Here is a 15,368-nt window from a genome sequence, read left to right as displayed (position 1 = left end):
CCTGGCACTGCTGGGTAACTGTAAATGCTGCAGGATTAATGGAGGATGCCCACTGGTGCCCATTGTTGACCGGCTGCTCGAGGCTGCCCCGTGCAATCTGCCACTGAGCCTCGGAGTCGCAGCCCCCCCCCCCCCCCAGATCAGGGAGGTTCAGCTCCGTCCACCACACCTCCTCATCACCACCGCTAAGCTTAAGGCGGCTAATGTTCGCCGTGATGACGTTTACTCGTCTTCTTTTGTCAAATGTTAGCAACCTCCGTTTTTATGACACGTAGAAGCTTCAGACATATGCAAGTCAGGTATTTACAGACATATTTGATGTCGTAGATCGAAAATTGACATTTTGTTTTAACAAATGTTCTTATTTCAGGCATCTAACCAAAAACACATTAAAAAAACTGTCACCTATTATGCAAAATGCACTTTTTATCAGAAACAATGTGCGACGTGTTTTGGAAGTAATATGGTCTGTGTTTACATTAGCAAGCATCGCTAACACTCAGAGCTATCGCTGTACTGGAGAGAGTGGGTGTTTCTCAATGTCGAGGACGCTTCCTTGGTAAGACATGTCTTCCGAGTCAGGTCCATCAGAGGCTAGGCAAAAATCCTTCCTTTCATTCGGAGAACGAAGAATGGGACAGGCTAGCAAGTGTGCAGGTGTGCGTCATATGAGAGGCCCCGCCTTACATTTTCCGTGGTCCGTGCGCAAAGCATTGTGGGGATTTTAAGACCGTGGAGGCTACACATGTGCAGCCTCGAAATTTCCCGCAACGAAGTACGCCGGCCTCGGTAGAATTCCAAGTATCCTGGACATTGGAACAGTCCTTCGGTGGGACTCGATGACGCAGCATGCTTGAAATAGTGGCTCTGGAGCAGCTGTCCTCGACATTGAGAAACACCCAGCATGTGTAAAGAAGCAGGATATAAAAGGTACTGTCTTTGTAGTAAACCCACGAGAGAGAAAGCGTTTGAGCTCCATACTGTTTCAGAAATAATCCTTGATGTGGTTTGGAACATAATATGGCATTTAATCACGGCAGAGTTTAGCTGAGTTTCTGCTGGTAGACAGCCTTCTCTTCACAGAGCTCACTGCTTGCATGGGGACGCTCCAAAGGGGCGTGGCCAGCAGCAGCTCCAAAGGGGCGTGGCCAGCAGCAGCTCCAAAGGGGCGTGGCCAGCAGCAGCTCCAAAGGGGCGTGGCCAGCAGCAGCTCCAACGGGGCGTGGATCAGCACTTTAGTAACAGGGCTGAAATAGAGGGGTATGAGGCATGCTACAATGGGTGATCGGTTTGGTATTTTGAGCAAAACACTTCCGAGACATGTTTTGTATAGATATGGCCCTTTTAAATTGTTAAATTATAGCATAATAGGTGAGCTTTAAGACAAGAGAACCTGATGTGGTTAATGCAAACAAATGTTCAGCTTTTAAGACTTATTGCTGCATCATTCTATTGGGCTGAACAATTAATCAACATTTTGTCTAAATCAATATATGGACTAATGCTATTTCAAGACAGCATCAGGTGCAATATTTATTTTTCTGGGGCATCGTGGCCATTTTAGGAGGATAGCGTCTATAGCAGGGGTCTCCAAACTTTCTTCATCTGAGAGCTACTTTGAAAAAAGTAAGTGGCCAAGAGCTACTTGCATCACATCGCTTACATTTATTCACATAGCACTCATCAGTTGAATTAAGCTACTTTTGTACACGTGTGAAATTGCAATACCCAAAGCTTATCAAAAATCTTTACTTCACATCAAGGTCCAAGAAAACGACAATTTCTCACATATTATTATGGCCCTCATAGTAAGTCCAAGAAAAAAAGATTGTTTTCACTTCTTATTATGGCCCACATAGTAAATACATCACCTTAATCACCACCTTACAAGCATCTTATGGCACAAAAATGTAAAATAAGTGGCATTCACTCTTTTTCACAGTTAGGGAGATGACTGGCACTGCATGGAGTCCACCATAGAGGTGTATGCTGGAGTGTACCCACTTAGGTTCACTCTAATAGAGTCATTTAAATGTTCATCACTCAGTCTTGTTCTGTATTTAGATTTCATGACATTCATGTCAGAAAAAGCTGCTTCACAAAGGTATGAAGAGCCAAATAAAGCAGACATGTTCAGTGCTGCTTGGTGAATGTTCTTATAGTTGTCTGGGTCTACAAGGCTCCAGAAATGTTGTGAGTTTTGCTGAGACTTAAGCTGAACATGATTTTGGAGATGTATAACCTCCATCTCCATCTCCACAGGATTGACACTGAACAGTTCAGCCATCTTCTTCTTTTTCTTCTTCTTGACATGAAATTATAAACCATAATAGATCAAGTGTATAGGTCTAGCCTCCCTATATCTGTGTGTGAAATTGTTCCATCCTCAAAAACAAAAAACTAATACTTCTGCAGTCTAGCTGCAGCTTCTAGCAATGGTCTTCTGTTAAAAAAGGACACTGAATGTCCTGAATGTGGCATCACACACGACTTAAGTCTGAACACAGCAGACAACAGGAGTATTTACAACAGCATATACAAACTAAATACTGCATGTGGGTGCACACTTACATTCTGTCTTACTGTTACATAAATCCCATGAATGTATGAGTTTAAGTTAGCTTCATCATATCTCAATCAGTGATTAAGTGAATATTAAAGTTTCTATCAGGTTACTATCAGCCTGTCACTCATTATTTTTAGGGAGGGGGCGGGGTTTGGAGGAACAGAGGAGACGGTGATCGCGGAAGCTTTTTTCCTCCTGCCTTCACAAACTTTACACAAGTATTTATCAACTGAAAATAGCAAGAGGACATTCATACTCTGCAATCCAAGACTTGATTAAATCCACCAAAAACCTGACATGGTGCTAACGCCAGCATTTTTTTAAACATAAATCCATGTGTGTCTGAGCCGCAGCGACACGGACTGATTCAGGTGCATTCGCAAGCTACCGGTTGCTCGCGATCGACTGCTCGCGATCGACGTGTTGGAGACCCCTGGTCTATAGCGACAGCAGCCTCAATATATATCAGCGTTCCCATCATCATCATCATCCCAGTGTAGTGCTTTGTGTTCCTGTAGTAAACACATTCAGCGTCTCTTGCTGATGTTTGCTACGTCTCCCTGAAAGAATAAAGTGTAATCTCATGGTCCTTTCTTTGTTTTGTTCATTGAGTGTCTGGAGCAGCCAGTGGCATCACAGAGCCTACCAACAATGTGTATAACGGTTAAAGGGAAACCGTTACGGATACTCCGCTCGCTGTACAGGTTAAGTCAATAGATTGCAGTCACTACGTTCCTCCAAAGAGGGCCGACTTGCCGTTGATGACGTCACATTCTTATTCCCTATAGGCGACGCAGTAACAGAATCTGGATTTATATCTGATAGTTAATCAGGTCTGTGTCCCAAACCCCCTCAGAGGTTGTTGTAACCTGCAGACCCCCCCAGGAAGCAGTGTGACAACAGGCGGATCCTACCTGGCCCATCTGTCTGCCAGCACTCAGCGGTGAACTTGGAGTTGAGCTAAAAGGAGGGGGGGGGTCCGCCTTGACTTCCTGCCACTTCCTTTGTGTGGCAGCTGAAAAGCAGGGAGCAGTGCAGAGGCTGATGGATGGGAGCTGTATTGAAGCCGAGGGGTTTGGAGACAGCCACGGGGAACCTGAGGAGGGGGGCAGAGATGGTCTGACCGATTACACTGTGTGAAGAGGGGGATGAATGAGGGGGGGGGGGTGCAGTCGCTGAGTAGTCCATGTCTGGGCCACACTGCAGGCTGCCACATGCACAGACATTCTCAGTCATTGAACTTCCTTCCTACACTTAAAAATGTGATTGATGGAACGCATCGGTTAAGTGGAGCTGATGGTGGTGTTGCCCCCCCGCACACACCAACCATGTTGTGTTAACCTCTGGCCTGGCTGTGGGCACGAATCTTAACAATACACAGAGGCTTCACCTTGGATTTGACCCCAGTGTTTTGTCTAGGCTTAATGGGTTTGCAAATTCAAGAGTAATGGAGGCTGTGGGTTGTTTATGCAGGACAGGTCAAGAGCGGGAACTTGGCAATGTGGGTATCAAGAAACGCTTGTTATCTGTGCTTGGCTAAATCAGAATCAGGTTACCTGTATTAGTCCCACAGAGGCTGAATTGACATTTTAGCACAATTGAAATTGTGCAAAAAGGAGACTCGCAAAGTGTCAGAAAATAAAACCCCCTCTCTTTTCCTCCTTACCCACATCTCTAAAATGGGGGAACAACGGAGCTGATCCAGATTTGCTGCGGTCATGAGGACATTACTAAAATTTGGGCTGGCTTTACGCCCACGGCCCTATCAGAAACGTTGCTGTATCAGAAACAATGCACGATGTGTTTTGGAAGTAATATGGTCTGTGTTTATATTAGCAAGCATCGCTAACACTCAGAGCTAACGCTGTACTGGAGAGAGTATGTGTAAAGAAGCCTGCTTGCATGCGGACACAAGGGGCGTGGCCAGCAGCAGCTCCAAAGGGGCATGTCCAGCAGCAGCTCGGTTACATTTAAAGGGCCAGACCCAGAATCAGCACTTTAGTAACAGGACTGAAATAGAGGGGTATGAGGCATGCTACAATGGGTGGTCTGTTTGGTATTTTGAGCAAAACACTTCAGAGACATGTTTTGTATAGATATGGCCCTATAAATTGTTCAATCATAGCATAATAGGTCAGCTTTAAATCATGAAGACTGTTTTCAGGCGTGGAGGCATTTCAGGCTGTCCAATGTTTTTTATCTTTGCGCTATTGTGTTCTAGATAGATAGGTACTTTATTGATCCCAACAGACATTAAAATCAAACTAAAGTAACAATAAAAAGAATAAACAGCAGCAAGTCTATGTACATATCTATAGTATAAAGGACATGAACCACAAGAATACTCAATATAAAATGTACGAAATCAATTTGTGGAGAATTTCCATAATATATTACAGTAGCAGAAAAATATATACATATGGTAGTATATAAATTACAGTTTTGTAAGTAGCAGTTGTGCCAAAATGTTCATTGTTGTTCATTGGCTTCCAATTCGGTTCCGAATTGATTTTAAACTCCTTTTATTTGTTTTTAAAGCCCTAAATGGGCTGGCTCCGGCCTATATAGCTGAACTCCTCCAGCGCTACACCCCAGCCAGAGCTTTAAGGTCTGCTGACCAGCTGCTGCTGGTAGTGCCCAAGACCAGAGGGCACCGAGCCTTCGCAGCAGCTGGCCCTAGGCTCTGGAACACTCTGCCCCTCCATGTGAGGTCGGCCCAGACCCTAGGGGTTTTTAAATCTACTCTTAAAACACACCTCTTCTCCCTGGCCTTTTAGTCAGAGCGGAGCACGACTTCCTGACTTTTCCCTGTGTTTTTTTTTTTTTTTTTTTTTACATATCTGTTGTAATTTATTGTCTTTTATTGTGATTGTAGTAATGTGTTTTTATGATTGTAGTATTTATTACATGTACAGCACTTTGGCCCGACCAAAAATCGCTTTTAAATGTGCTTTATAAATACATTTTGATTTTATTTGATTTGATTGGGGAGGAACCAAAACGATGAAGCAGTGAGTTCTCAGCAGGCCTTAGGTGAGCTGTTATAAAGTGTTATGGCTGCTGGCAGGAGTTTGTTCCTGTGTCTGTCCTTGTGACAGCACAGCTGGAGCATTCCTTAAAGAAGGAGCTCCGCTGTCTGTCCAGCTGCTGGTCATTCTTATTACATATACTGTATATTCTGTTTTGTGCAAGTGAAACATGGAAAGGTGCAAATAAGGTGTTTATTACATTATGCCATAACGTTACTCACTAATAATAGTTTGTGAAGCACAAAGAGTTAGCTTTGTGTATGAAAAAAAACTTTAGATTTGATTTGATTTAATAGGCTGGTGCACTCCATGCATCTTTCTTGGAAAATCCTCTTATATCTTGACTCCATCTTTTTTATTCCATAGATTCACTCAAAAGGGTGTCACAGCTACAAACCTCTGGCATCTTAATGTAAAGCTATATGGCAGAGTTTCCGTTATTTTTTATTAAATGTTTTTGCCGGTCAACATGTCCGTTAAAGTTGAAATCTTCCGGACAAAATGAGAAAAGTGCCGGTCAAAGGTCTTCTTTGTTATTTATTGAGCTTTAAAACAAATTGATATGATTCGATATTAAACAAACTAATTATAGTAGATTAACTACATTTTTCAAAAGTGTACAGTAACTTACAACTAGAGAATGCAATTCCTGAAGAAATTGCTAGTGGGAATGCTTTATGCTGAAAAGCTGACGCTAAACTGCTATGCTGAAATGTAATGTGTAAGAAGAAAGTGAAGAATTTAGATTGAAATGATACATGAACACTGGGGGCTTGAATGTGTGATGAGAGAAGAAAAGAAAGTAAAAAGGCTTGGAAAAGCAGCAGAATATTTGAACTGCAAACTTTTGAACTAACTTGATGGTGAATGATCTGTCGCCATGCCAATGGCATTTGATGACATCCCATAATACGCTTAGATGCGTTGATGGCTGCATCGTTACCAAACCTGTGAAGTTTTGGGCCATTTGGAGCATTTTCACTGAAGTTATGAGAAAACCGTGTTTCATGGCAGGCATTGTGTTGCCATGGCAACGGCATGTCCCGTAGATGTCTTCACGGCTGGACTGTTAGCACACATGTGAAGTTTGAGCACTTTTTGAACATTTTCATAGGAGTTAATGTATAGCGACATCGTCGTTTATGGCGAGGGATGCGGCCATGGAAACGGCATATGATGACACCCCATAATTGACGTTGAGCTGTTGAGGGCAGGACCATTAACCATTATCTGAAGTCTGCTGCTCTGAGCATGTCAGTTGGAGTTATGACATCATCGCGTTCCATGACACAGGTGTTTATATTTGAGCTAACGACGTGTCCAGAGATCAAAGGTTTCCATTGTTCTGAATGAGAGATAAACCTCTTACATGTGAACGTTTTGTTGAAGAAACGTAACAGATATCGGTGAAATTTCAAAGCGTGAAGCATCTCAAGGAACTTGAGTATCTGAAGTGTGCTTTTTATGTACTTTCGGGTTAATAATGTGGCCTTTTTGGCAGTTTAACTAAAGGTGTGCGGCTGCTGCTGTGAGGAAATATCAGCCTGAAATTACAATGGGTTTTAATGGAGACATGTTGAAGGTTTTTGTCACTTCATGCCCTCAAGAGGCATTTTGTTTAATTATTTTTGCTTAATTATTTGTCATTTTTCAAGCTACGAGATGTTTTCCTACGTTTGTCATGAAAAATTATGTCTCAGGAATGTAGGGTTTGGGAATTATGGCAGTTAAAAAAAAATATATGAAGGCAAATTTCAAGATTTCCTACACTCTAGCTGTGACATTATCACGCACTCTAGTTAATGTTAAAATCTGAAGAAGGCCTCTGTACCCAGGTCTGAACAATGTTTAATATCTCTAAAAGTAAGAATCAGATTTAAAAGTTGTGTTCGATGAATAATGTCAGAAAGATGTGTAACATTTTAAACTTGGAATGAGGTTTCTGAGTGTAAGTATGAATGAACAGTTAGCAGTTGAAGTCGCATGAAGATTTGTTGAAGTCTGAAGAATTTCTCCATTGACTTCAATGGTTAAAAATGGGATGTATTATGGGATGTATCTCTGGAATTATGAAAGTTATGAATGATAAAAGTAATAGCAATCGATTCCCGACCGAGCTGAACGTTTTGATGTTTGAACGGAGTTTCTGTGATGTTCAATGCAGGAGGAGAAGACCGGCAAAATAACGGGTGGAATAATAAGAATAAAGAATTTTGTGCGTAGAAGAACAGATAGTTGGAATGCTGTTAACAGCATTCCCACTAAATAACACGGGAATAATAAACGGAGCGCTCTCTCCCTCTCCTGACAGCCCGTCAGTATCCGTCTCATTCCTGCTCGGGGATCCAGTAATGAGTGACCCGACAGTAAAAACTAAACATATCTATAACTAGTTTAGGTAGTTTGAGAGGTAATTAAAATAGCTAAGTGTGATTTTCTAACCTGAAGTGTGTGTGTGTTGTTCCGCTCACCGCTGCAGGTGATCATGCAGAGCTGCCTGTCGACTCGTCAGCAGCAGCTGATCTCTCTCTCGTCAGATTAGACTTCACTCGCGTTTATGTCCATATCGATCAGATCTAGCTAGTTCTAGCTAATGATATGACTACCTGCTTATTAAAAGACACCTAAACAATAAGCGTCGCTATGCAACCGGGTGAGGCCGCAAAGTATAGCGCAGCATTATGCATTTGTTTACATGCCCACCGGAACCCCGAGGCATTACCAACAGATCAACGCACAATCAACCCATACAGGACATCACTTTCTCCACATTAAGTGTTAGACATTATAATTGACTATTCTTGTCTGTCACATACTCTTTTGTCTGTCACATACTCTTTTGTCTGTCACATAAGTGGCGCAACTGATGCGGTATTGTGCTAAGGGGAAATTATTTTGACCGGACATTTTGACCGGAGAGATTTAGATTTGCCGGTCTTCAGCATATTTTACCGGTCAAAGTCCGGTAATTACCGGCTAACGGAAACTCTGCTATATGGTAACTGTGGTTATCCTCTGACTTTCTACATCGACTTTAATAACATCTACGCTAGTAAAATCTTCACAGTATGTCAACATGTACTCTATGGCTATGCACCAAACTGTGAAATGTCTTGTATAATATAATCCATAATATTTTGTTATGGATATTTAAGTTTTCCAGACAGTGTATCCCCATGATGTTGCTCTTTAGTGAAATATCTCCACAACTATTGTAAGGATTTGGTATGTTGTACCGAGATTCATGTTCCCCACAGGATGAACAAATCCAGTAACATCCGTGATGCATCTTTGCAGGAACAACCCTCACCCATACATCACTGCTCTGGAGAACCGAGTGGACTGCTGGCCCGCTCTGCTGCTGGAAATTGATGACTTCATCCAGCAGGCTGCTGAGAGGTGAGCATGACTGCCACACACTGAAGGCTCCATCCAATCACCCTCCTTCACTGCATGACTTTCAGAGCCATCTGTGGCAGGCATCGTTTCGAGATAACTCATCTAACCATCATCAGCTGTTATTATGTAGTGAAACAAATACATACAGATACAGCACCATACATACAGCATGGACCATTCTCTCTACAAGGCTTCAATATGAGGAATTTCCACACAGTGTCAACCTTGAACGATTGATATTTGCCGACATAATATGGTGTCTGTATTTTCTGCAGGAATGAACCCGCCTACGTCACCATGCTGGCCCCCTTCCTGCGCTACCTGTACTGTGAGCCTCAGAGGCAGCCGCAGCACGCCCTGCTGCGCCACGGGCTCCTCAGGGTGCTGATGCCCTCTCACCCAGCAGCCGGATCACTCCTCCAGAACAAGGAGCAGGACCCGGTGTTTGAGAGCCTGCTGCACTGCCTCTGTCAGCTGGTGCCACACATGCAGGTAACAAACTAATATCAGATCAGAGCCCAGTCTGCTCTGATTGGTTAGCTGGCAGATGTCCCACCCCTTAGGCTTTGTAGACCATTTACATGCACATACAAGCACAATAGGGCCCCTTTAACAGGGTTTCCTCTCTTGCTGATAGGTGGACAGTGTGGAGGCGGTGCTGGAGTTCTGTGGGTTCGTAGACGCCCTGCTGCAGGTTCTGGTCCCGGCCCCTGAGCAGTGGAGGTCAGAGAGGGTGGGGCTGACCCTCCAGCTGCTGTGTGCCTGCAGGCGCTGCCTCCGGCTGAATGCAGACTGCAGACCTCTTCTCAACCTATTACAGCAGCTCCTGCCGGCCTGCCAACAGGTGACACCAGCAACGATATGACCCAATAAAACTTCAGATTATTATTTTAATATTTTATTTATTGCACATTTTTAAGTTGTTAAAATAATTAAAATAAATATTATTATTATCTTATTCTAAAAATTGAGCATACAAAAAAAAAATCCCCCACTTGGACGAATTCAGTGTTTTAATTCTGATAATATGTAAGATATATTTGTGCCAATTTTCATTGTTTATGTGTATAGGAGCTACCATTGGACGAGCTGTTGATGGGCGTGGCGCTTCTCCTGCTAGAAGTGCCAGCAACCCAGCAGACCAGCCTGCTTAATCTGGGTAAAAAACCTCTTTCATAAATAAATTAATCAATATTTTTGGACAGCCAAGGGAGAGACATCCAGACTTCAAGAGATGTTCTTGAAGTCTGAACTTTCTCCTGTCAAACACTGCTACAAATCCCTTTACCTGTGTGATGGGAGTCATCACAGACAGCTTATTCATTACAATACAGCAATGTATAATGCATTCTGTTTAGTACTGTATGGATTTCTTCTTTGGATCATTCTGACTCATTGTATCTGTCCTGCATGTCGAGGTGTCATTTAAAAAACCCTTTCCATCAGCTTATATTGCATCTTCTTTATTTTTGAGAAACCACCCTTTTGGTTAAATATCATGCATTACCACTGACGTTACTGTCCATTTCTTATATGTGTTTAGAAATAGACAGAAACACAACCTGAGTACATTTCTGCCCTGCATACAGTGCATCCATGCCAAGGGCTTTGTCTACAGAAGAAGAGGTCTGCATGGCTCTGCATGTAATACCTACACATTGACTCAATATATTGATCCTGCATTTATGGGTTCCCATAGTTTTCATAATGAGTTTCTTTACATGAATTGATCTGTACTGTAACCGTCACGTCTTATGAACATTCCTGAAAAGGACTCTGCATTTGGTGTTTTCTACCTTATTTGTCCATATGGATTCTTTACCCCTCGTGTTGCCCTCCTCTGATTGGCAGCTCTGAGTCTGGTCCCTGAGCATGGGGAGCTGGCCCCCTGGCTGAGTCCGGTCCTGGTTCTTCCGGTGCTGCAGCTGCTGGCCTGCTCGGGCCTCACCGAGGCGCTGGCTGACCAGCGGAGGCACAGACTCAACCAGGACTTGGCCCACAGCCTCCTCCGCAGAATCAGCAGGGAGACGGATAAACTCCCACAGGTAACATTGAAGTCTGGGGGAGAGAAAATCCCTCTGGAGGGAACACAGGGATTGTAGCCTTTGCAGACCATTTACATGCACTAACAGGAGAGGAACACCACAAACTATTATAGGGCCTCTTTAAAACATGGGGAGCAGTGCATATTTTCAGACAGTCTCCCCTGGAAGATATCCAGATGTTCATGCAGATGTTCACATGAAAATGTATAAAATGTTTGGTTAAGGAATTAAAAATATAAACATTTGAGACTGAAGAACAAACCCTGGCTCCTTTCACAAAGGGTGGGCTTTCTGTTGTAATGCTTGACCTTTTTCAGTTGAAGATTATTTTATATATATGTGTGTCGATTTATAGATTTTAGCATTTTTCCCCAAGAAACAAATATTTGCCTTTCTCCTCCTCTCAGTCCAGCCCACCACTGGCTCTTCCTCTCAGTTCCTGGTACAACGAGCTCAGCGTGGCTCTGTCCGTACTGCGTAGAGTGACGGAGGGCCCGGCGGCGGCAGCTGATTGGCTGCTGTCCGTCAGCTCGGCCCTGTCCTCCGGCCAGAGCCAGCTCTGCTCCCTCAGCCTCATGGTGACCCACCTCCTCCTCACGGGGGGGGAAGACGTCTGCCAGCTGGCTCTGAAGGCCATCCAGGCCCTCGCTGCTGCAGAGCCCTGCCAGGTACACGCACACAGGGATTTCCATTTAAAAAGAGCTTTTTTACAACAATAAGCAGAAACATGTATGCCTAATATATATTTACATTTATTTTGAGAATGGTTTTCGCTAATTGTTTATTTTTAAATGTATTTGTTTGATGTAAAATAAATAAAAATAATCTTATCAAATTGTGAAAGGCATAATGAGGTAAAAGTTACAGTGCATTAACAGGAATAAATATTCTAAAATGTTTCTAAAAACAACAGATTTCAAGTTAGACAGACTGCTAAAAGGTTGTAAGAGGTACAGTTTGTATCTTTATATAATACATTTCATTCATTAGAGTGAGGAAAATGTTCATTCATTGATTGTGATTGATCTGTATTTCACTTTTCATAAAAAAAAGAAAGAAATAACACGGCTATGATAATGGTCCTGAACATAATCATACTATATTAACTCCATTTCAAATGGATCCTTTCTCTATTTACAATGAATTATTTCCACATTTGAAAGACAACAAACAAAAAGAACAACCCGAAAACAATGAGATTACATCACTGCTAAATCAGATAATAAAATATTATGTATCATTTTTTATACTCCAATCCATGGGCGTACATTTACCAAAGTGATTATTTTCTTAATATATTTGGTGAAGTTGCAAAATTCCAATAAATAATAGTTATGGTAACCTAAAATAGTCAGCACAAATGAGATAAAACATTGGGGAGGGGGTTAGCATTACCTGTACTCTAATGCATCACATCTTTCCTAAATCTTTATCGCTGTTTAGATGCAATCATGGATACTTGTTTGACTTTTTCTGCTCCAAATGTTATAAGTTAGCCATTAAAGAGGGATTATGCCCATTGACACTTTAATTGTGATGTAAAACAATATTTTAAAATATAAATACATATTCATTTCTTGGGGAATTGACTTACCTTAACTTTAGGACAATGGTCAAGTAGTGAAATAAAGATGAATTGCAGTTTAAATGTTTGGACATCATTTGAAATGTATGCTCTAAAATAGTCTCTTTAAAGAAGCTCTGCCAGTCTTCAGCTGCTGGATGTTCTCCAGCTCTATACAGAGAAGGTTTAAGCTGACAGACCTGACAGACCTCCCAGACCCCCGGGACTGTATATGGAGTCACAAGCTGCAGAAGATGATGTGAAATATCACATGGTGTTATGGGCTGCTCATTACCGCGCTCGTTAGACGCCGCCGAGTTTTCCCCTGCTGCTCTAATTGCTCCCAGAGTGCCACTTTGCTCCGCTGGATGATGGCTTGGTAGAAGCGGTATTGGCATATGTGAATCTTTTGACTTCCCACCTCATATAATTGCATCATATTTGCCTGCTCAAACCAAAAACACTCATTTCTTTGTTCAAGTGTTATGTCAAAGCTATTCATTCTATATATATATATATATATATATATATATATATATATTCATCCATTATAATTCTTTGGGATAGAATTATGAAGTGGCTAATCCTGGGTTTGAAAATGTCTGAAGCCACATGAGGTCAGGTGTCCAACCCTGATTTCCTTGTCCATTTAAAGCCTCGCCCATCACAAGATGACATAAATATCTTAACAGTTCTGAAAAAGAAAATCCTAAATAACTGTAACTCAGATATATCTGTTGGATGCAGTATTTTCATCATAAATCAAAAGTGGCTAATGGTTAATGGCTCCAATAATTCTATTGATTCAGTTTACACCCGACCTCTCATGGATTCATGCTGAACGAAATCTCCCTTTCCTTCTTTTCCAACTCACCTCTTCCTCTCTAGCAGGTGAGGTTGTTGCTATGCAACGGCCAAGGTGCAGGGCAGCAGTAAGTGCTTTATGTTAATGAAAGGCTGTAACACTGCAGAGCCTGTGGACTACATGCAGCCAAAGACCCCGACTACTTCCTGTTTCTGACCTCCACACCGAATGGAATAATGAACCGTTAACCCTCGGTTGTCCTTCATTCCATTTAAATTCAAATTCAAAGGAGCTTTATTGGCATGACCATACCGAAAACATAGTACTGCCAAAGCACGTTGTAGATAGGTAGAATAGATGGATAGATAGATAGATAGATTGATAGATAGATAGATGGATAGATAGATGGATAGATGGATAGATAGATAGATAGATGGATAGATAGGATAGATAGATGATAGATAGATAGGATAGATAGATAGATAGATGGATAGATAGATGATAGATAGATAGATAGATGGATAGATAGATGGATAGATAGATAGATGGATAGATAGATAGATAGATGGATAGATAGATGGATAGATAGATAGATAGATGGATAGATGGATAGATAGATAGATAGATAGATAGATAGATGGAAAGCTCGTAGCAGGTTAGGACCGCTCTGAGCTATCCTAAAAATAAGCACAAAAAAGGAGTGATTTCCTAATTTAAGAAAACTGAGAAAACAATGTACTCCTTGTCCCAGATGTAGGACCAACAATGGGTGACTCTGAGAACAAAAACATGTCACTTTGAGAACGTTAGGATAGTTTCCTTCATCCAAACCCTCCATGTGTCTGCAGGTCCCGTCTCTGCTTCCTGTTCTGTTGTACAAACTGGGGAAGGAAAAGAATCCCGTCCTGGCTCATGCTGTGCTCAACTGTCTGCCACACCTCGGGACTCATAAGGTCCACACACACACACACACCCACACACACACCCACACACCCACACACACACACACACACACACACACACACACACAATTATGAATCATATTATTCCAGTTGATTTGAACCATTGACACACACCCTGTGCTTGGATGTTGCAGCTCTGTGTCCCCATGGTGCTGCAGACCCTCAACAAGCTGGCCAGCGCCCCCAAGCTGAGAGCCGTGGCAATGCGCCTCCTGACCGCTCTGTGGAAGAAACAGGTCTGTGGTTACCATGGAACTGTCCAAAGATCAGCTCCTATCGTCTGTTCCTAACTATGTTTCCTTAACCACTGTGAGGAACGTCATCATAACACTATCTGACGTATTTATGATGCGTCAGAGGATGTTATTAATGTCTGTCTGCTGTGGGGAAACTACAGTTCTTTGTACAGTGGACTACTGTAAGCGCACATAGACACTTTGCAACATGCGCTATTATAGTGTTGTTTTATGTGGCTTTATGAACGTGGACAACAGTGAAAAGATATGCTTCATTACCAAGGTTAGAATTCAAATAAAAAAATTAAGTCCACCCTGCAGTCCACACAAATCCTAATACATAGGATTTTATGAAAATATTTTTAAATAAATAAAATGTTATGCAATATATGTATTACTTGTTGGGCTTTCACATCTATCACTGTGTATATCACCATTCAAACATGATGTTTAAAAAAGTTTAAGAAACCCCACACAGCTCAGTAAACACTGAAATGTTGACTTTATTTGATCATTTTAGTAAAAAAGTTCATATTTCTCCTTTTGACTATTATTTTGTTGAACGTTCAAAACACAGCACTTTGGCAAGTTACGGCATAAGTTGTCAAATGCTGAATAAGCACAGTAACTTTCATGATAGGCATTTCTCGGTCACGATCGGTTGTTTCCGTGAACGGCAGAATGTTGTGTCACGGTAAATGTTGCGGCTGCAAAGTATTGTGGGACAGCATTTTTGTATTGTTATAAAGGAAGTTTTCGAAG

The 15,368-nt window shown here is 42.0% G+C and overlaps 1 protein-coding gene across 1 annotated transcript in view; it reads left to right on the top strand.

Moving 5' to 3' along the window:
• focad (focadhesin) overlaps window positions 1-15,368 on the top strand; it is a 51,722-nt gene that overhangs the window by 11,675 nt on the left and 24,679 nt on the right. The window contains 8 exon segments of the mRNA XM_034130899.1: window positions 8,893-8,994; window positions 9,270-9,486; window positions 9,632-9,838; window positions 10,066-10,153; window positions 10,846-11,039; window positions 11,447-11,707; window positions 14,257-14,361; window positions 14,505-14,606. Of these exon segments, the coding sequence (XP_033986790.1) occupies window positions 8,893-8,994; window positions 9,270-9,486; window positions 9,632-9,838; window positions 10,066-10,153; window positions 10,846-11,039; window positions 11,447-11,707; window positions 14,257-14,361; window positions 14,505-14,606 (1,276 nt within the window).

Source organism: Trematomus bernacchii, unplaced genomic scaffold (genome assembly GCF_902827165.1).
Source record: "Trematomus bernacchii unplaced genomic scaffold, fTreBer1.1, whole genome shotgun sequence".
NCBI lineage: Eukaryota > Metazoa > Chordata > Actinopteri > Perciformes > Nototheniidae > Trematomus > Trematomus bernacchii.
Note: the sequence above shows the minus strand (reverse complement) of the source record. Positions and strands in the feature narration are given on the sequence as shown.